The sequence below is a fragment of the Sylvia atricapilla genome, chromosome Z (assembly GCF_009819655.1).
Source record: "Sylvia atricapilla isolate bSylAtr1 chromosome Z, bSylAtr1.pri, whole genome shotgun sequence".
NCBI classification, from domain to species: Eukaryota; Metazoa; Chordata; class Aves; order Passeriformes; family Sylviidae; genus Sylvia; species Sylvia atricapilla.
In genome coordinates this window covers 56530688-56551338 of record NC_089174.1, presented here as the reverse complement: position 1 = coordinate 56551338, position 20651 = coordinate 56530688, and the positions used below count along the sequence as shown (strand labels likewise).

The 20651-nt window shown below is 37.2% G+C and overlaps 1 protein-coding gene across 1 annotated transcript in view; it reads left to right on the top strand.

The window, feature by feature from the left end:
• CCDC171 (coiled-coil domain containing 171) overlaps positions 1-20651 on the top strand; it is a 150231-nt gene that overhangs the window by 20654 nt on the left and 108926 nt on the right. Inside the window, exons 8-10 of the mRNA XM_066338509.1 lie at positions 7130-7222; positions 8545-8705; positions 15761-15899. Of these exons, the coding sequence (XP_066194606.1) occupies positions 7130-7222; positions 8545-8705; positions 15761-15899 (393 nt within the window). The remainder of the gene's footprint in view (positions 1-7129; positions 7223-8544; positions 8706-15760; positions 15900-20651) is intronic.

The following is a 20651-nucleotide window of genomic DNA, read 5'->3' as shown; positions in this document are numbered from 1 at the left end:
GACCGACTGAGGGTATTGGGACTGTTCGGCCTGGAGAAGGCTCTGGGGACACTTTATAGCAGCCTTCCAAAAGGAAGTACCAAAAGGAGCCTACAAAAACGCTGGAGAAAGACCTTTTACAAGGTCATGTAGTGATAGAGCAAGGGGGAATGGCTTTAAACTGAGAGTAGGTTTAGATTAGATATTATGAAGAGTTTCCCTGCTATGAGGGTGGTGAGGCACTGAAACTAGTTGCCCGTAGATGTTGTAGGCAGGGCTCAGGGCCATGTTGAATCCGGCTTTGCGTGAGATGGTTTAGTGAAAGGTGATTTTAGTGTTCTTCCACACACCGACTATTTATGATTCTATGCTAATAGACCTCATCTCAGAGAGGAGCTTCCTCTTTATAATCGCCTATGTCATGATATTATTGAAGTCCAGTTTGAAAACTGGTTAGTCTTATATTACTTTCAGACCGAAATTGTTTCAGTAGTGTTTTATGTAGCCTCAGGAGTTAGCAACAAGTCATGAGTCTTGTCTATGTGCTTGTATAGAGTAACAATATCGGTTCATTTAAAGGTCTTTACTATTTACTGAGCATGAGAACCAAAAGAGGTATCTTTGACCCACAAGGTACTTCATAAAGTGCGTGCAGCTCAGATGGCTTCTCGAGCTGCAGCTCAGTAGCAGATTGGAATGGACTTGGGCTTTATCCTAAGGCATCCAAACTGTGTCAGTTTAGCAGTCCTAGTTGTTTTTACCCTTTCTTTAACCTCAAGTCAAGCATACGGCTTATCTTGTAGCTCCCATGCTAGTGTAATTCTTTATCCAGTGTCAGGCAAGTCAAGCGTGGCTCTTCTGTCACTAACAGGTGTTTCTCTAGACTTCAAGTACAGGAAATATGTGCTTAATAGTTGAGGGTTGGCCACATTGTCAGGCTGAAAGAACATTTACTTCAGTGGTTAAGGATTGTTTGTATTTAAGTAACTTTATAGTTTCTAAAGGTTGTTTATTTTCTGGACAGGAGATGGCTCCACCTCACCATGATCAAGAGGTATCAGCGTTTCTAACGCTAGGTGGAAGCGGTCAGCACATCTCCCGTAGAAGTGTTTAGACCCTCTGGTTTGAGCTTTGAGCCATAGAGAAATGCTTTTAAGTGGGAAAAAGATCTGAGTCTGAATATAGAAACAGATAGAATGGTGATCCAGATATGAGGTACATGTGTGTCCTCTTCACTTAAATCTGTCTTGGCTGACCATTTCACGTAGTGGTTGGACCTAAGCCTTTGATAAGTATTAAGTATCCTGATAACTAAAACATCTTGCTGGATGAGGTTTAAATAGAAGTAGGAAAGAGAAAAATTACTTCCATTACTGTATCTAAGCTTAGTAAGTGTTGCAAATGTATCTTTCTCTTTTTTCCCCCTACTCTTTGCTTATCTGATAAAGGGTATTTTTTGTAAATGTAAGTGTCAGACAGGAAACGTGGTGTTGCACAATATGTCATGTAGAATACTTAATTAACGCTTTCAGTTTGGAGTACACAAGTACTCACCAATACTGCAGTCCTTCAAGTGTGAGGGACAAAAACGTGGAAGCCACAAAAGACAGTTTGGAAAATGCTACAGCAAACTGTAAGCATGCAGAAAATATCTCCATGTTAGCATTGATATGTAATGTGGCTTTGAAAAAAGTGACTGAACCTTAAGAGATTAAACATAAAGCATGTTTGCCCACAAGCTAATATGCTGACATTGAATCTTTCTTAGTCACTCTAATTTACTGATCCTCAAAAGTCAAAATTCTCTCTTTGCTATCATGGAAACTGATCCCAGCTATCTTTGTTCTCTAAATTAAGGCTGAAATCTATCAGCTTGAATATCTAAGGAAACTTCAGAAATTCCATGAGTTTGTCTGCTATCTTAAGAAAGATGTCTGTTTTCATATGTCTTGTTGTACATGAAAGTAACAAGTGACTGAATCTTTTTGAATAACCAGTGTTTTCTATGTTCAATGAGCAAACACTACATAATCAGTAGAGAATTTGTTTTTTGGTCCATCTTTGAGATGGATTTGGACCTGACAAGAAGCTTTCCATGTTAAACTAGTATGTATTCCCAGTATTGATTCTCAGATACAGGCCTACGATCTAGATATCTGTGGCCTGCAAACTTACTCTAGATGGTTTTCACACAGCTTTTTTTTGTAGAAAGGCATTTGCAAAGGCAAAATTTTCAGGCAGAGGACACTGATTCTCACCTTTAATTTGATTCGAAGATGTTTGCCTGTCTAATGTGTTTCTGATGCCAGTATCTTTCGTTTTGTCAGACAGGGGAACAAAACTCCTTCCTGTTTCTCTTTTTGGAACTTTTACCATGGTTTTACAGATTAGACTCATCCCTGACATTTTTCTTCTACTCACAGAATGTGTAATAGATTGTTCTCACTGGTGGAGTGTGCAGCTTCTCACTGTGAAGGAAAGTGCATATAAGTATCAGTAGAGCCTGTTTGAACTTTATCAGCAAAATAGAATAGATTTTCAATATGGCATTTTGTTGCAGCTGTGTTCTTCCCAACTGAGTCTTCAGACTAAGCTTTGAATACAGGTGCAATTCTATGGCTGATGTACAGTTTGTAGACTGAAATATCAAGATTCTTTTCCTTAGAGCGATCTGAGGAAATCTGAATTTCTTTCCATTAATAACTCTGTATTGATTAGCTATGCTTAAGCAGTAGTGGCTGGTTTGATGTCTTTCATGAGGTTTGGGATTTTTTTTCTGACTAATTTCTCAATGATATGCTGGAATCTGAATTGGCTTAAATTTGTAGAGGTATGGTAAGCCATAAGCTTTAGCAAGGTAGTCATAGAGTAGAGGAAAAAGAATATTCAGGGCTCTACAGTCAGTGTATACATGACTTCTTCAATTCACATCTATAGCTTTTCTGCAAGTTTTTTTAAGCATTCAGTCTTCTGGGTATAGTATATAGACTGGTAAAATAAGATTCAGGTTTGCCTGAATAATTGTCTTGGGTTGCAATATGTAACCAAAAGTGTGTATTCTATTTTCTATCTGTTGAAACCAGTTGGGGGAGGTGTTTTCTTTATCTCTTTTATAACCCATTCCTCATCACTCCTGTGAGGGAGGGGGCAGGTGCCTTCTGCTAATGGGCCAGCTGTTAAAACCAGGTGGGGCAGTGTTCTTTATGTCTACCACAATCAATCCTCCCTCTGAGGGATATCTTCTGTAAATGAGCCATTGAGTCTCACTGCATGACTATTAAAATTACATCATCCCATTGTGAGATGCTCCATCCAGTGGGAGGAGGCAAGCATTCCTACCTGGGTAGAACCTGCAATTGAGAACACCAGGTAGCCTGTTTTCCACTGGATTCCCAGAAGAGGACCCGACCCATCTCGCCACCACTGCAGCCTTCTACAGGATCATCTCTACTCCAACAAACCACATGCGTCACTCCAGAAGGACTTATTTTGAACTGCTCCCAGCACCCTGACCAACAGGGTGTCAGGTTGTATTCTGACTCTGTCAGTGTTTCTGGGATTATTTTTTGTTTGCTTGTTTTTTCTACAAGAACATTTGTATTTTTTTTTTAATATTCCTAGTAAAGAACTGTTATTCCTATTCCCATATATTTGCCTGAATAGCTTCCTTAATTGCAAAATTATAATAATTCCCCCTCGAGGGAGGGGGTTTACATTCTCCATTTCAAGGGAAGCTCCAGCTTTCTCTGGCTAACACCTGTCTTTTCAAACCAAGACAGTAATCTTCTGAGACCTTTGGAAAGAACACAACTTACTCTTCATTTTTGACTTCTAATAATGCAAAAAATTAATAGTACTTCTGGCAGATCTTTGACAGTGACTTATCTTGAATAAAAAGATTTGTTTCTTTCCCTGGCTCTGTTTTTGGAGTTACAGTGAACTAATTTAAACAAGATTGTAAAAATCAAAATTGTAGCAAACTTCTGAGGCAAAGCTCTGAAGAATCAAAGTCTAGAATAGGCACTTCAAAAGCAAGAATAGGACATTGACGTGTTTAACTTTAGGAAGAAACACCAGTTTTGAAAAAGTTACTTTTTCATGCCTTTATATGATCTGTAAGATGATACTTCTGTGTCAAAGTTTGCTTTCTAGTTTCTAATGCAGTTTGGGGTTTTTTGTTTATATATCTTGAATCTATTTGAATACTTTGTATTGGATAGCTGTCAGGTACCTCTGGCTCTTCCTTGGTTGTGAAGATCATAACTCTTTTCTGATAGGCTAGGTACACTATCCTGTTTGTAAAAAGGAGCTGTTTCTCTTACTGCAGAGCTCATAAGAGAGATATCTGTGTCTGAAATGCCAATTTTTGCCAGTGCTTTTTTTTTTTTTTTTTTTTTTTAAAGGCATGCCAATTCTGCAAGTTAATTCTTCATTGACTTGTGGCAATGCAAGCAAAGGCATTTAGTGTCAATCACGTTAGCTCAAGAAGACAGGCTTTCCTTTTAAAGAACAGTACCAAGAACTGATACTTGTATGTGCTGTTTGGGAGAACCTTGTTACTCCACTTTTAATTCTAATAGATGCCATCATTCAAGCTTTAATTTTTTATTTCAGCTTTTATTTTTCATCTTGAGACTGAAAAAATCTAACAGTTGTAGAGGCTTCCATTTGAGAGGATAAGTTAACCATTTTGATGGTGTTTTGCATCTCTGGTTTCAGCTGGAGCGAGGCTGAGATGAAGCCATAGTTAAGTGCTCAGGAAATAAAATAAGACTTAGAAGTCACATTCAGTACAGAGCTTGTGAATTAGTATGTTGTGCCTGAAAACTTTACTCTCAGAATCACTTTTTTTATTTCAGTTTTGCTGTAAGAATAGGCACTTAAACAAGCCAGCCAAAGACAGAAAAGTGATTTTGCTCTTTAGGGTATGCAGTGAAATATTCTCAGTGAGGTTCCCATTTCTTAATTTAATTTTTTTAAATTATATTTTCCACTCTAAATGTTGTAATAGATACCTTCCTCACTGTTTCCTTTGTCTTCTGTCAAACTTAAAATAGAATTATTTTCAGACAAACTTTTAAAATGCTTTTTAAAAAAGTGAAATCCATATCACTTGTGTTTATTATTTATTTTTAATAGGCTAGCTGTATTTTTGAGTAAAACTATCGTATTAACAGATGTTCATCTGTGGGAAGATGCTAAGGAGTCCTTCAAAACTGAAGCAGGACGTAGTTTGCTAATTCTCTGTTAATGGCAAAGAGGATTAGGAGCTGATGTTTGGAAGGAATAATGACTAGAGAATATAAAATGTCTTAATCAAGCTATTTTTCATGGAGTCACAGAATGGGTAAGATTGGAAGGGACCACAAAGAGTCATCTGGTCCAACCTCCCTGCTCAAGCAGGGTCATCCCAGTGCACATGACATAGAATCATGTCCAGGCAGTTCTTGAAAATCCTCAGTGAGAGAGACTCCACACCCTCTCTGGGCAATCTGTGCCAGTGCTTGGTCACTGCACAGCAAAAAAATTCTTCCTTGTGTTCAGGTGCAACTTCCTGTGTGTCAGTTTGTGCCCATTGTCTCTTGTTCTAGTGTTTGGCACCACTGAGCAGAGCCTGGATCCATCCACTAACACCCTCCCTTCAGATATTCACTGACATTGATGAGGTTCCCTCTCAGTCATCTCTGCTTGAGGCTGAACAGGCTCAGCTCCCTCAGCCTTTCCTCCCAAGAGAGATGCTCCTGTCCTCTCATCATCTTTGTCACCATCCTCTGGACCAGCAGCTCTGTGTCTCTCTGGTCCTGAGGAGCCCAGAACTGGACACAGCACTCCTGATGTTCCTCACCAGGACTGAGTAGAGGGGCAGGATCTCCCCCCTTGTCCTGCTGGCAATGCTCTTCCTGATGCACCCCAGGGCACCATTGGCCTTTTTGGCCACCAGGACACACTGCCGGCTCATGGGCAGCTTGTGTCCACCAGGAACCCCAGGTCCTTCTCCTCAGAGCTGCTTCCCAGCAGATCAGCCTGTGCTGGTGCCTGGGGTTATTCCTCCCCAAGTGCAGGAGCCTGCATTTGCCTTTGCTGAATTTCAGACCGTTCCTCTCTGCCCACCTCTCCACCCTGTCGAGCCCTTCTGAAGGGCTGCACAGCCCTCTGGGGTATTGGCCACTGCTCCCAGCTCTGTGTCATCAGGGAACTTGCTGAGGAGGCATCTGCCCCTGCGTCCAAGTCACTGGTGGAGAAGTGAAACAATACCAAGCCCACTACTGAATCTGGGGGGTTACTAACCTCTGGTCACAACTTTGAGACAGTTCTCAGTCCACCTCACTGATCCAGGCCGCACTTCCTAGTTTGTCCACAGGATGTTGTGGAAGACAGTGTCAAAAGCCTTGCAGAAGTCCAGGTAGACAGTACCCACTGCTCTTCCCTCATCCATACATGTAATTGTCCCATCATAGAGGCAATTAGACTGTCTAAGCATGATTTCTCTTTGCTGAATCCATGCCAACCCCTCTGATCACTTTCTTGTTTTCCATCTTGATATAGATGGTATCCAGAAGGAGGCACTCCATTACTTTTCCAGGGACCAAGGTGAAGCCTGACTGGCCAGTAGTTCCATGGGTCCTTATTACCCTTTTTGAAGACATTCTTAATTATGAGAATAATCTTAGCAATATAAAGTACAATGGCAGTATTTGTGATTTTTTAAAATTAAATATGTTAAGCAGATAAATTTTCAAAGACTTCTCTATGCATCATGTCTCACATTTATGAAATTGTAGGTGCTCTATTGATACACCTCAGTGTATTTCAGAATATATGGAATATGGTTATGTTGCCTCAAGTGAGCAAATAGTGGGAAAATATGAAGAATATTTAACTTGGTTTATTTGCTTTCTGACCCTAGCTGATTATAAAAAATGCAGCAGTAATGTAGTGCAACATCAATTTACTTAACTAAATAGAAAATATTAAGTTAATAATTTATATATGTAAAAAATGTTGTTATATGTGTTTCTTGGTATGAACTGTCACAATTCCAAAGTAGTTCAGATGTATCAGGTTGGTACAATATACTTAATAAGTTGAATAAACTTGGTGTCATATTATTGTCTCTTTGAACTTAAATATCATCAAAATGTACTTTTAGGCAGCTGCAGTGAGAACAAAGAAACTGGAAGAAAACATTGAAGCTGAGAGAGCAGCACATTTAGCATCCAATTTTACTTCAGAGATCATCCAGGTAAATTTTTTGTTTAATATTTCATAGATGTTTACAGTAAAACATTTGAGGAAGTTGTGAAGATGTTCCAAAAAATATGAAGAACACTTACTCCAGTGAAGAACCTAAATAGATCTGTTACAAGAAGTGACAAAATCATAAAAATAAATATATAAAAGGACAGAATAGAAGAGTGTCTTTTTTTCGGGGATTTTTAAAGTTATTAGAATAAATAAAATAAGATGTCATATTTGTAAGTTTGAGAATTCCCACTAGCATTTAAACAGTTAGGGAAAAGGTAATGTTTGACAATAGTTAAACACTATACTACTGTTTAAATATCCTGCCCTGTATCTTCTGAATGGCTACTTACAGCAATTTGGAGATGCAACACATAACATCCAGCTTGTCTAGAAGTGAGACCATAATGTATCCTGAAACTGTAGTTTCAAACACAATTTCTCAGACTATATTTAGGCTCCAAAATTATGATACTTGCAGTTACCAGTAAAGATTGATTATATGAATAAACCTAGTATATGTACTTGAACATTCAATTTTTGTATTCTTAAACTGTATCACACAGTATTGGACTCAGTAAAATAATTATGGTTTATTAAAAAAAAGTTAGGAAAAACTAAATGGTTATTTCTTACTAATATTTTATGAGTCAACAAACTTACTGGACTGCAGAAAAACTAAACAAGAATAAGGGAATTTTATATCTTTTCTTACCTATTTGCTGAGTAACAAAAATAAGCATTGCCATTCTTCAGTAATTTTCTTATTTTCATGATCTTCTGTATGTGCAGGCACTTAAATATTAAAAGATAATTAAACTAGTAGAAAAGATCTTGTTTGCCTCATTTCCTCTCTATTTCTGTAACATACAAAGGGACTGAGAGGATAACATTCCTTAAACTTAGAAACTTGGGTTTTATGGCTGAGTAACTGATAAAATATTTTTTCTTGCTTATATACATGAACAAGCTAGAAGTGTGCTTTGTTCTGAAAGAAAGTGTAGCTTTTATTGTTAGTCCCACACTTCATGAGTCTATTTAAAAACTAGAATTTCCCTGGAAAGCTTCAGTATTAATAAGAGCTGAAAATGTTCAGACACCTCCAAATGAGAACAGAAGGTACTCTTCATCATCCTATCTATTTGTCTCTGGTTTGGTCTTAATGTATTCTTACTTTTTTACATATGTTCAATGTTTTTTACGTAAGTATATGCTTTTATACTGAATTAATAGAATATACTGTACTGTAAAGCAGAACAGACCTAAAGATCATTGTAAGTGTTTCCTGACTTGCTTTAATTGCTTTTTTATCACTTGGTGTAGTTAAGAATTCGAGAACTTGAAGAAGTTGTGCATGTGGAAAAGGACAGACGAGAAGAAGCTTTTTCAGATTTAGAAATGATCAAGAAAGAGTTCAAAAGGTTAGAATATGCATATGAGAGAGAAAAACACAATGCTCAAGAGAACTTGGAAAAACTCAATGTGTAAGTTTCCCTTTAAATTCTTTGTAAAATGGTAGTAGATGGCTTGATTACCACTTCTGGTTTACATTTATATAGTTTTCAGTCAGTATAAAATAACTAAATCTTATGAAATTTCCCAAACCAACCTGAAGTTCAGAACCTGGTGTTCCATTAATAAGAGGTCCATATCACATGAGTGGGTAAAGAAAATTACTGATCTGTTACTGATTATTTGCTAAAACAAAAATATTGGAAATTATAGTTATGGTAGGATCCTTTCTCCTGTGTGTTTGGGAGAACAGCACACGTGGCAGGGTTAGAACAGATTTTTTTCTTCTGTATACACTTACATTATTATGAAAATATTGTTTTTCACTTCGGTGAGCTAGATCAATCTTTAGGACTCCTGTTAAGAAGTTGTGTATCATTTATAGTGGTGAATCTTCATTTTCATCTTTTGAATGATTGTAGAAAGTGTTAACAAGCTAACAAAAATAGAAGAAGGGGTGAAGTATATGAGACCAGATGAAATTACCACGGATTCATTTTCTGTTCAGCACAATCTATTGTGTCCATGGTAATGGATGTTTTTTGGAAGAAAGGTTTTTCCATATTCCCTGAGCAGATATAGGATACACTGTACTGAGTAGTCTTCCTTGGCTGAATGAAGTTGATATTGGGGTGAGAAAATGTCGGGAAGAAGAATCGTGTTGGAAGACAGAGAACTGAGGAGTAGGGGAAATAAAGGATAGATAGTAGTTCATTAAATGTAGGGAAAGAAGGGGTTTAAGAAGACGTAAAATGGGTGGTACACACTGGGGTTGTGGGGAAAAATTCAGGGTAGTAGAATGGGTTGGAAAAGACAGAGTTTGCATCTCTCAGTCTAGGATTATGGAGGTCTGTACATAAAAGAATTTATGGTGACTTGCCCATACAAGCAGTAGAGCGTGGTATGGCGTAGCTACAGAGTTCATCATGGCCTGGGAGGGTGCAGCTGCTGGCACCGGCAGGGGAACAGACAAGACAGATCTCTGTTCTGTTAAGCTTGAGAATCCATTTATTACCCCTGAAGACCAGGAGGGGGACCAGACAAAAGAGGCCACAATGGCAGGGTTGTGCAGTTTATATAGAGCATTGCAGGCCTGGAGTTTAGGGTTTGGGTCAAGGGAGGAGTTAACACAAAGAAGGGTACATCAAGTTTCCACCTCTTCGGAACAGCAGCACTCCACAATAGAGGGAAAAAAAGAAACTGGTTTCCCTACAAAAAAGGAATATTATGGCCTATGTCTTCCTATATTCATGCTTACAGAGATATTTTTAGTAATATAGTTAAAACTTGTGCTGTATTATAGACATCTCAAAACTCTTTGTTAAAAAAAGGGTCAAAAGAGGCCTGATGTGCATTTAGGTAAGCCAGAGTCACATTACAAAGCGTAAACTTCTTTCTTAAAGAAAAATAGCGAACTTTTATGATAAAAATTTGTGAAATGCATTATGATAGTAATTTAACATGATTCTTCAGGAAGATCACAGTCTTCACAGTTCTGAAATGGAGTAAGTATATTTCAAGATTCTCTACAGTTCTGAAATAACATCAGTTAATTAAACTGTAATCTCTTCGTGCCTGCTTGGTTTTGCTGTGAGCACGGGTTCTCTCTCAGTAAATACATGACACTGAACTGATACTAAGTTCTTTGCCTTTCCTTGAGCTGGAGAAGGCCTAGACCATTGATTTGACATTTTTTCCATTTTTATTGTTTTGTTTAAAAAGGCTCCTTTGTTTGCAAGCAAGCCTTTTTTTTTGAGGATTGGTTGTTTGATCAGTAGTTCTGCATGACAGGCTACTTTGTACAGTCTGACTTTTTCTTTTATGTAACTATGTAACTTTTTATTCTTACAGACCACACAGACTATGGCTCTTTTTTAATTTTTTTTTAATCTTTTTTTTTTTTTTTTTTTCTTCTTAGTTTTTAATTTAGTGTAGTGTGTTTTATTCTTTTCCTTCTGGTAGGTTCCCATATTTGAGTGGTCTAGCATATATGGAAAAACTCATGTTACAGAAGTTTTCTTGAGCTAGTGTTCTTCCAGTGTTTGTTCTTGAACCATTTCTTCACTTGTTCCAACACCTAATATTCCAAAGTTGTTTGTATTAGTGTTAGACCACAAAAATTAATAATTCTCAGTAAAATGTGGGGTTTTTTAGTTTGGAGGGGTTTTTTGACTAATGCTTGTTAAGGCGTTTTAGTTTTTAGTCTAGAAAAACTATTCTGTCTTCTCAACACAGCTGCCATAACATGATTCTCTGTAATCAGTCAGGGAGCTGTTAGTATGAATGTGTTCTGGGAACCAATAGATGATGATAAAAAATTAGCTAATTAGCAGCATTTTTAATGTAACTTAAACATCTGTTTAGGTTTTTTTCAAACCATTAGAATTTTACAAGCTTTACCACAAGATCTGGTTTTAAATTTTGAGATTAGTAAATTTGGTTAAAACATGAACACCTCTAAGTAGTAGCTTTCCAGTTAAGCCTCTGAGAAGCTCTTAAAGATGTTTTTCTCTATTAGATTATTTGGACCAACATAACGATAATGGTTAGATGTTGAATTGTATTGAGCATTCAAGAATGTTTTGTTCCTTGTGAGAATCTTTTATCTAGATGTATGGAATGTATAGAATTGAAGGGGTTTATGTCTAGGATATTTTGATCCACAAAATCTACATCTTTGAAAAATGTTATCATAAAAAAAGAAAAATAAGAGTTCTTTTAGAGAGTGTATTTTTTTTTTAATTACTGAAGGAAATACCTGAATAAGTATATTTTTTCCTTCTTAAAACTATGAAATACCATTTTTACAGATATGGTACCATTTGCCTTTTGAATTTCGATAGTAGTGTTTACTGAGAAGTAAATTCTTATGTTACTAAAAAGCAAGATGAAAAAGCCTTAAAAAGCTTTCCCTTTTTGCTCTAAACAGGACAATTATGTTCAGTGTTTCTTTTTCAGGAAGGCAATTTGCCCGCTCCTAGAAGTTTTTTTGGATAAAACAGAATTTATGCCTGCTTGAGGCATCTGTTCTGTGCATTAATTGAATATGAGAATAAATATTGTCTAATATCCAAACAGTGCTCTTCACTGCTTGCAATCATGTGTTGATTCAGTCAATTACTTCTAGCAGCTTCTGCCAGCTGAGTTTTTTGAAAGCAAATTGTCTTCTGTGATTTCAGAGAATGTATACCTTTCCATGAAAGTTAAGACAGCTAAAACAATTGGTGTTTTTTTTTAAGAGATATTGAAGAAACATGAACTGCCTATCCTCACAATTTTGTTAGTCCAGACACCTAAATTTCCAGATCTGAATTAAGATAAGTAGCGAAGATCAAGTTTTTTTGCGAGGTGGACATCAGTCTACTCAGTTCCCTTGAGATAATTACGTGCATGGGTTGGGCAGGTACTGCCTCATCTGTTTCCTGTGCCCTTTCTATTCTTTGAAGCATACAAGTGTCAGTAACATTGGTGAATATCAGTGATTGCTTTCACTGGATACCTTCTGAGAGAATACAACAGCCTTTGATCTACTTAGCTTTGAACGGTCTGGTCCTTGGACTTCAGACAATGTCAGGATCTTGGTTTTTTTTTGTTTTGTTTTTTTTTTTTTAAGACATAGTTTGGCATCCAAACATATCTTCTCTTTTTCTGGAGGACTTGCATGAGTTAGTCTTTAAGCCTTAGCCAAATGAAAGTCTTAGAGACTTTTATTTGTTGTGCTAGAACACTTGTATGTCTCTTTAGCTGGACTTGATGTAGGCAAATAATGCCAAAGTTGGAAGCTATATAATGCTGTAAGAATTTGTTTTCTCAGGAAAAAAAGCGTCATTAAAATGACTGAAACCAAGCAAAAAGGCTTTTCTGGGTGGCATTTTCTTCTTTTTAGAAAAAATATAGTTGTAATAACCAAAACCAAGCTAACAGGCTTTTCTGGGTTGCATAATTTATTAATTAGCTCTGAACCCAGCAGCGCTATGCAAATTGGAAGCAACATGGGATTTGGGTCTCTGTGTGAATTTACTTTTCTCGAAGAGTGAGAACATGACATAGAATAATTTGGAACTGCTTTTGCTGTGTTTCTGAAAGCCGAGAGAGTAGATGCTATTTTGGGGGACTGAAACAGGCAGGTTTTGAAGAATAAGAAGTAAACATCTGCAGCTACAGCAAAAATTCAGCCAGGCTGATGCAGAAGCATATAGGTATTTGGAGGACTGCTGAAGTAGTCCTTCAGCTGAAAAGATACAATAATCTTTAACAAATGAATTAAAAGTCCTAAAGTGACAATATTGATTCAAAAGCTTCAAAATTGGAAGAACTTTGAGCCTTTTGCACTACTTTCAGTTCTAGAGAGACAGAAGTGCTAGGAGAAGAAACAAAGAGATGAGCAACACCTGGGTGTTTCTCCTGCTGAGGGCTACATCAGAGAATAGTTCAGGAGATCTGTAGTCCAACCTGCTGCTCAAACTAATATAAGTTTTGAAGTCAGGCTCTTCAGGGTTTCATCCACCTAGGTCTTGAAAATGTGGAGAATGGAGATGGCACAACCTCTCTGGGAACCTATTCCATAAAGCTGGAAAACATTTCTCCTTGTCTGAACCTCTTTGGATTCACTACTTGTCTTGTAGGCAAACACTGCCGTGAAGTGATCGATTGCATTTCCTTCATAACCTCCTTTTAGATACTAGGAGGCCTGTTAGACACTGTGGAATTATCTCTTCTCCAGCTTAAACATACCAAGTTTCCTCAGTTCTTATATTTGTTTCTGCTGCTGACCATGGTGGTGACCATTCCCTTAGCCCACCCCAACTTGGTTACCAGGTTCTTTTTAAACATAGCTTCTACCCAGCCAGTTACGACTCAGATCAGTTTAGGGTGGTCATGCTTCCTAAATTCAAGTCTTTCCACATGTCATTGTTGAATCTCAGACTTTCATTCTGGCTTATTCTTTCTCCATGACTAGAGAATGGCAGCTCTTCTGTTGAGTGTATCAATTTTATTGTATCATGATCTAGCCACAAGGAGTACACTGTTCACTGCAAGTATTATGAGACTGCACTCTTGGCTTATTCCAAGGTGATGGATGAAGCTGTTAAACAGATCTTATACAGAACTCTACAGTATTACAACCATTCCAGCTACTACCATCTGGACTTTGCTATTAAACCACTTTTATCAATGTTATAATTCACATATGTAGATGTAAGTTTTAACAGCTATAAAAATACCGTGTGAGAAAGTGCTAAAATCCTTGCTAAAATTAAGTTATATTTAATCTACTTGCCCCCTTTTTGTTCACAGCCTTGATCATTTTATCATGGAATATGACTGAGTTGGTCAGATATGATTAGGCTTTGGTAAATCCTCCCTGAGTGTTCCAAATCACCTTTGTCTCTTTCATGAGTCCAGAAAATGGTTCTAGAAGGATTTGCTTCATAACCTTCCAGGGCTGAAGTGAATCTCAGTGGTTTATAGATCCTTGGTTTCTCCTTTTGACCTTTGATAAATAAAAGTGTGACATTTGCCTTTCTTCCTTTGCCAAGGACCTCCCCAGTTTTTGTGACCTTTCATGATGATAATGAGCAATGTCACTTTGACAATGGCCAGCTTTATCAGAACCTTTCAGTGTAGGTGGGTTGACCTGTTCAATTCTATGGGTTGAGTTCTTACAGGTTATCTCAGACTCAATCCTCACCTATTCCTAGCAGTTTTTCTCCTTTTTGTGTCCTTTTACTGACCACAGAGGCTTGGGAGTAGACCTTGTCGGGGAAGATGAAGGACAAAAAGGCAGGGAGTATGGTGATCTTGTCTCTCTGCTGTTGATAAAATAGCTATTTTGTGTAGAAGTCTATATATGTTTTCTTTCCTACCATAACAGTGGTAAAATCCCTTCTCATCTTTGTCATCTTTTGTGAATGTTAATTCTAGCCTTTCCTAAGGCACCTCCTTTCCAGCCCTATACACTTAGGCAATCCTTAAAAATTTTTCCTTGACTTTCTGTCTTTGACTGTCTCCTATTTGCTGTTGTTTGGTCTTGTGGTTTTCTCATGACCCACCTTTTTTATCCATGCCAGACTTTCTATATATTTGTTTTCTTGAATATGAGGAGGACTGATGTAGTACAAGAGCTGTTTGAAATTTTGAATTGTCTTGCTATTGAAATCATGCTATTCTGAGTAGAATCATCATTGTTTAAGAATGGTATCCCCCAATTTAGTGTTCCTACAGAAACACTCCAAACCATGTGCTGCTTGATCATTCACCCCTCCTCTTCTTCCTCCTTCTGTGATGGGCTGGAGAGGAGAATTGGAGTCACAAAAAGTAAAGATCATGAGCTGAGATAAGGACACTTAACTGGACACAATGATGAAATAAGACAATGAACTGTAATAGCAACAATACTAATGACAGAGTGTGTACAAGGAAAAAAAAGTGATCGATCCACCTGTGTTTGCACAGTGTGGAAACCCCCAGCCATACCCAGTCCCTCTACCTGTAAGGAGACCCTCCCTCTGTCCCCAGAAAACTACATGAGGTGGTGTAGAATAACCTCCAGGTCCTAGCCATGCCCACTCCTGGCTACTGCAAAAATTAACCCTGTTCTGGCCAGAACTGGGGTAAGAATATAGTCAAGTATGTGGAAACTCGAGGAGCAAGCTTTGTACTTGAAATCAGTGTTGATTATGCAAGATGTGATGTCTTTCTGAAGAGAACTAATCTATTAATTAAAATATGATGACTTCTGTTTATTACATGTAATGCGGAGTCCATGTCCAAATGATCAAATTTATGATTAATTTATGACTAAAATAAGCCTTGGTAATAGAAAAGAACATAATCATAACAGAAATTTTTCTTAGAAGGAATATGTAAGTTTCTTCACTTTTCTTCACTTAAAAAAATGAGGAAAACAGGTTCATAAGTCATATGATGTGCTAACATGATGTGATACCCAGATTGTCTTTTAAAAATATATAGAATACTTGACAAGTATTTTTGATTATAATGTTCTAATGTTGAAACTTTCCAGATTAGAAAGAGAGTGTTTCTCCTCAAACAACCAAATGAAAGAAGTGATTGAGGAAAAGAAGAAGGTAATTATAGACCTCTCTGCAAGACTAAGGGATGCTGAAGAAAGCTGCAGAGAATTACAGAGTGAACTTGCAATGGTAAGACAAAAAGCCTATGACAGTTGTTGTTTAGGTTTTTTAAACGTACTCTGAACATAATCTGCATTTGCTGTGCTGAGCTGTGAAATAAATATGACTTTGCATTACTTTGATTTTTATTTATATTACTTTGTTTTGCGAAACAAAGATACTGGAGAAGCTAATTGAAAATTAACATCCCCAAGATAAGTTGTTTGCAAAAAACAACTATTTCAAAAGTGTGGCTGTGAGTCAAGAGTAACCAGTCTTTGCATTCCTAATGAAGAAGGCAGTTTGTGGATATGGATTATGATTTTGGGTGAAGAATGTTCTGTCTTCCTATCCAAGCTTTTTTTCTCCAGCTTGCTTAGTTACTGTTGTAGACTTGCATATTTCTATTTCACATAATGTTTTTAGTGTAAACATTTGACTACAAAAATTGTTTGAAAATGTATTCTTTGAAGGTGACAAACTTTTTAGTTGATTGGGGTTTTTTTGTTTGGTGTGCATTTGTCATATTGGATGTATTTTATAGGATTGTTTTCTGAAATATTTTTCCTTTTATATGACCAGTTGGTGCCTTCCCACTGTCTCTACACGCCCCAACTTTGAATATAAATTTTGCTGTCCTCTTTAATAGCAGGAGGGTCAAAGCAAAAAGCTTAGGATATCAGTGACGTAGATGAAGGGATGGGAATGCACCCTCAGCAAATTTGCTGATGACACCAAGCTGAGTGGTGCACTTGACACACCTGAAGGACAGGATGCCATCCAGAAACACCTAGAAAAACTGGAAAAGTGGGCACATGAAAATCTTTTATTATTTATCAAAACCAGGTACCAGGTACTGCATCTGGATCAGGGCAACCCCCAGTGTCAATAGAGGCTAGGGGATGAACAGATGGAGAGCAGCCTTGCCCAGAAGGGCTTGGGCATGCTGGGTGCTGGTGGATGAGAGGCTGGACATGACCCTGCAGAGAGAAAGAAGGCCAAATACATCCTGGGCTGCATCCAAAGCAGTGTGGTCAGCACGGCAGGGAAGGGATTCTACCCCTCTACTCTGCCTGCTCTGGTGAGACCCCACCTGCAGTGCTGCATCCAGCTCTGGTGTCCCAGCACAGGATGGACATGGACCTGTTGCAGCATGTCCAGAGGAGGCCACCAAGGGATGGAGCAACTCTGTTATGAGGCAGCCTGGAGAAGGCTTTGGGATGGCCTAATTGTGACCTTTCAGTACCTACCTGAAAGGGGCTTACCAGAAAGATGAATAGAGACTTTTCAGAAGGGCATGTAGTAATGGGACAAGGGGAATGGCTCCAAACTGAAATAAAGTTTTCATCTTATATTTGGAGGAAAATCTTTATTGTGAGAGTTGTGAGGCATTTAAACAGGTTGTTCTCATAACAAAGAAGTTGTGGATGACCTGTTTTTGGAAGATTTCAAGGCTGGGTTGGATGGGGCTCTGAGCAACCTGGTCTAGCACTAAAACTAAATGAACTTTGAGGTTCCTTTCCAACCAAGCTCTTCTATGATTCTATGATCTAGAAAACCTTATTTCTCTTCATTGTATAGTAGTATTTACAATATTTCTATACTTAAGTGATTTTTTTCTCTAAGCTTATAAATGTCTGTTCTTGCTTTCTCTTGGACCTATGAGTGTAGGAGATTACTGTGATCTCTTCCGGGCTACTGGCAGGCACTGTGCTATTCAGCATATAGGAGCAGAGATTTCCATCCAAGAATCTTCAGATTTGTTGGCATCTCCTCTTCAGCTGATGAAGTTATTCCATACATTGTCTTAGTGTTACCTACTTCCCAGGTAGATTGGTTATTAATAAATTGAAAAAAATAAAATTAAAAAAATGTTTTTCCTTTAGGAAGACACATCTTCTTCCGTGCAAGCACTAAAGTATTAAAAGACATTTGCTGCCTTAGTCAACCTGAAAAAATAATTTTATCAGACACAAAAAGAATACAAAGAAAAAAGCCATAGTAAAATTTATGTTATACCTGACAAGAATTCAGGATAAAATTCTATTCACGCTTGAGTTTTTTGGTAATGACTACAGTATTAAATGGTGTTTGTTGTGCTACTGAAAGAAAAAGCAAATAGATTGCCCTACTTGAAAGAACTGTCTTAGTCATATAGCAGGTTTTTTAAAATTGCTTTACTGGAATGATTTCAAGCCACAAGACTCTCTTGAACTGGTAATAAAAATACTCATTTTCTGAAGACTTGTGTTAATGGTCCCCTATGGGATTAGATTTTTATCACCTTTGATGGCTTTGTATTTTTCCTGAAGACTTTTGTTATTTGATTGGGAAGCAGGAGTGCCTGTGTGTGGTCTTGTTTACTCAGTATAGACAGCTTTTTTGATTTTTTTTTCTCCCCAAAATCAAGAAGCAGAAGGCTACAAAAGAAACCAAGTATAAATAACATTCAATATACTGTTATTAGTCTTCCCTTTACTTATACTAATATTTTATGAAATTGTCAGTGCATTCTCTTCCCTTTATTTCCACCTCCTGCTTTCTTGATCTGTTAATTATTTTCTTATATTTTGTACTATTATTAGACATCCTGAATACATCTTTTCCACTTCAATCTAGTAGTCTTAAGTTGGTTTCTCACGGTACTGTTAACATACAAGTTAATTTTTTTGTTTGTAAAATATTCATAAGATTAAAAAAGCACATTATTTTGAAACTTTATATGAAAAAGTGCTTTTTTTTTTCCTTAATGGATCAGTTGAATGTACAGTAAAGTAGTTATTCTGCTTGTAATTTTAAATATCAGCATGTGGCAGAAGTTTGCCAGAAGCTTGCATGGGTCAAATGCCAATAGGATCTGTTACTGTAAAATAAAATAGCTTATGAATGATCAGCATGAGAAAACGTTCAATATTTACATTATGTTTACCTGAGGAAATTGGTCTCAAGCTTGTCATTATTTTTAGCTACGGTTTCTAGGAATTTTTAGTTTCAAGAACAGGAATTTAGAAGAATGGCCATTGTGATTTAACACTTGGTTTAAATTGAGACAGATCTAGCTGTATTCCTGCCCCATGGAAAACATAAGAGGTATCTTTAGAGTTTTAAGTTACTCAGGATACTTATATTTCTAGTACCTTGTAGTGGATGATCTTAGTATGGGACAAGCAGGAGATGTTAAACCTTTATTTTCTCAGAAATGCAAATTGAAATTTGGCAAACTTGCCAGTTCACTAGAATGCATATTAGGAAAGTGAAATAATTAAAATATGGTATCTTTTATTTGGAAGACATGTCTATCCATTTCCACCCCTTTTTGTAGATTCTATCAGAACTAGCATTATTTGTATATAAGTTGCTTAGTAGATTACACACAGCTTGTCTTTTCTACCATGGCGTGTAAATTTTTCTCTTACAACCATGCCTGAAGTCAAGCTCTGTTTGCATCTTAGCTGTCCATAAAAACCTGGTAGGTTATCATACACTGAATGTCAGAACAGAAATGTTTGAGAATATAGTTCCAGGTCATACACATTAGGCATTGTTCTTTAACAGAAATTGCCTAGGTATTGACTGAACAGACAGTGAAACACCCTGAGGATTATGATTCTGTTCTACAACTTCTGTGGAGTAGAAACTGGTACACAATGGCAAAGACGTAAATGTCTTCTAGGCAATTTAATGTGGACAGTTTCTTTCAGTTAAAAAAAAAAATACTAGTCCTGATACACATTCTTGATTAATTTTGTGCTAATGATTGTCAAGTGTTGTTTTACCTTGATTGTTTTCTTCTTGCCTTAACATAAGGGGGAAAATGTTTTTTCCCAGATGTTACTTCTGTTATTATCCTAATAATAGGAAGACTGGTTAGTCTGAAGCATATGCTGTAATGATCTTCTGGAAACAAACTAATTTTGTAATTTATTTGGGAAGTGCAGAGGTCACTCAGGCTGTGATGTGCTGGTGTTGGAAGACAAGCATCTAAAATTTAGAGTTGCAGTTCTCAAATAATTTTCTCTGACTTGGAAAAAAAAAAACAGACTTCAAAACCCAAAGAGATACTTCATAACATTCTCTCCCATGAAAAATCGTTACAAATCTCTTTTTATGGAAGGAGAATGATTTCAATAAAACTTTAGCATTTTTGATTAATTTTTAAGTCTGAGATGCTACATTTCTTGACAGATCATATTTAATATGTGGTGAGACTCCTCTATAGATTTTTGAATATTCAAGCTAATACAGGAAAATAAAAGAAGTGTTCAATAATTTGATAACTTGAACAAAAATAAATAGTAGCCCAAGGAGAGAATTTGTTAGTGACAGTTTGGTTTTGTTTTGTTTATTATAATAAAATTTATGCCTGTTTGTTGAAAAAATTGTGCCGCTTTTCTGCTTTACAGAACATTGCTTGAGTAAAACCAGTGCTTTGTAAAATGTGGAGCAGTCTTTAGTATGTCTGTAAATGCTTTGATTTGCTGTCCCCAAGGTCATGCCTGGTAAACATTCTGATACTTTTGTAAAGAATTTACATCAGCACTTTTCAAGGAGTATCTGAGCATGCTGCTCCTTGATGGCTATGTGGATAGTTCTGGATTTGGCTCTTACTCTGCCATCACCAGTTGGAATTTGTACTGCAGACTGAGTGGGTGAATTGGTCCATGTGCAAGAGAGCTCCCCCCCACCTCAGAACCCCCTTGTAACTGTAAATGAAGTAGAGAAAGTTCCTCAGGAATTAAGGCAGTTCACTGTACAGCTGGACTCCATCTCCCTGTATACTAC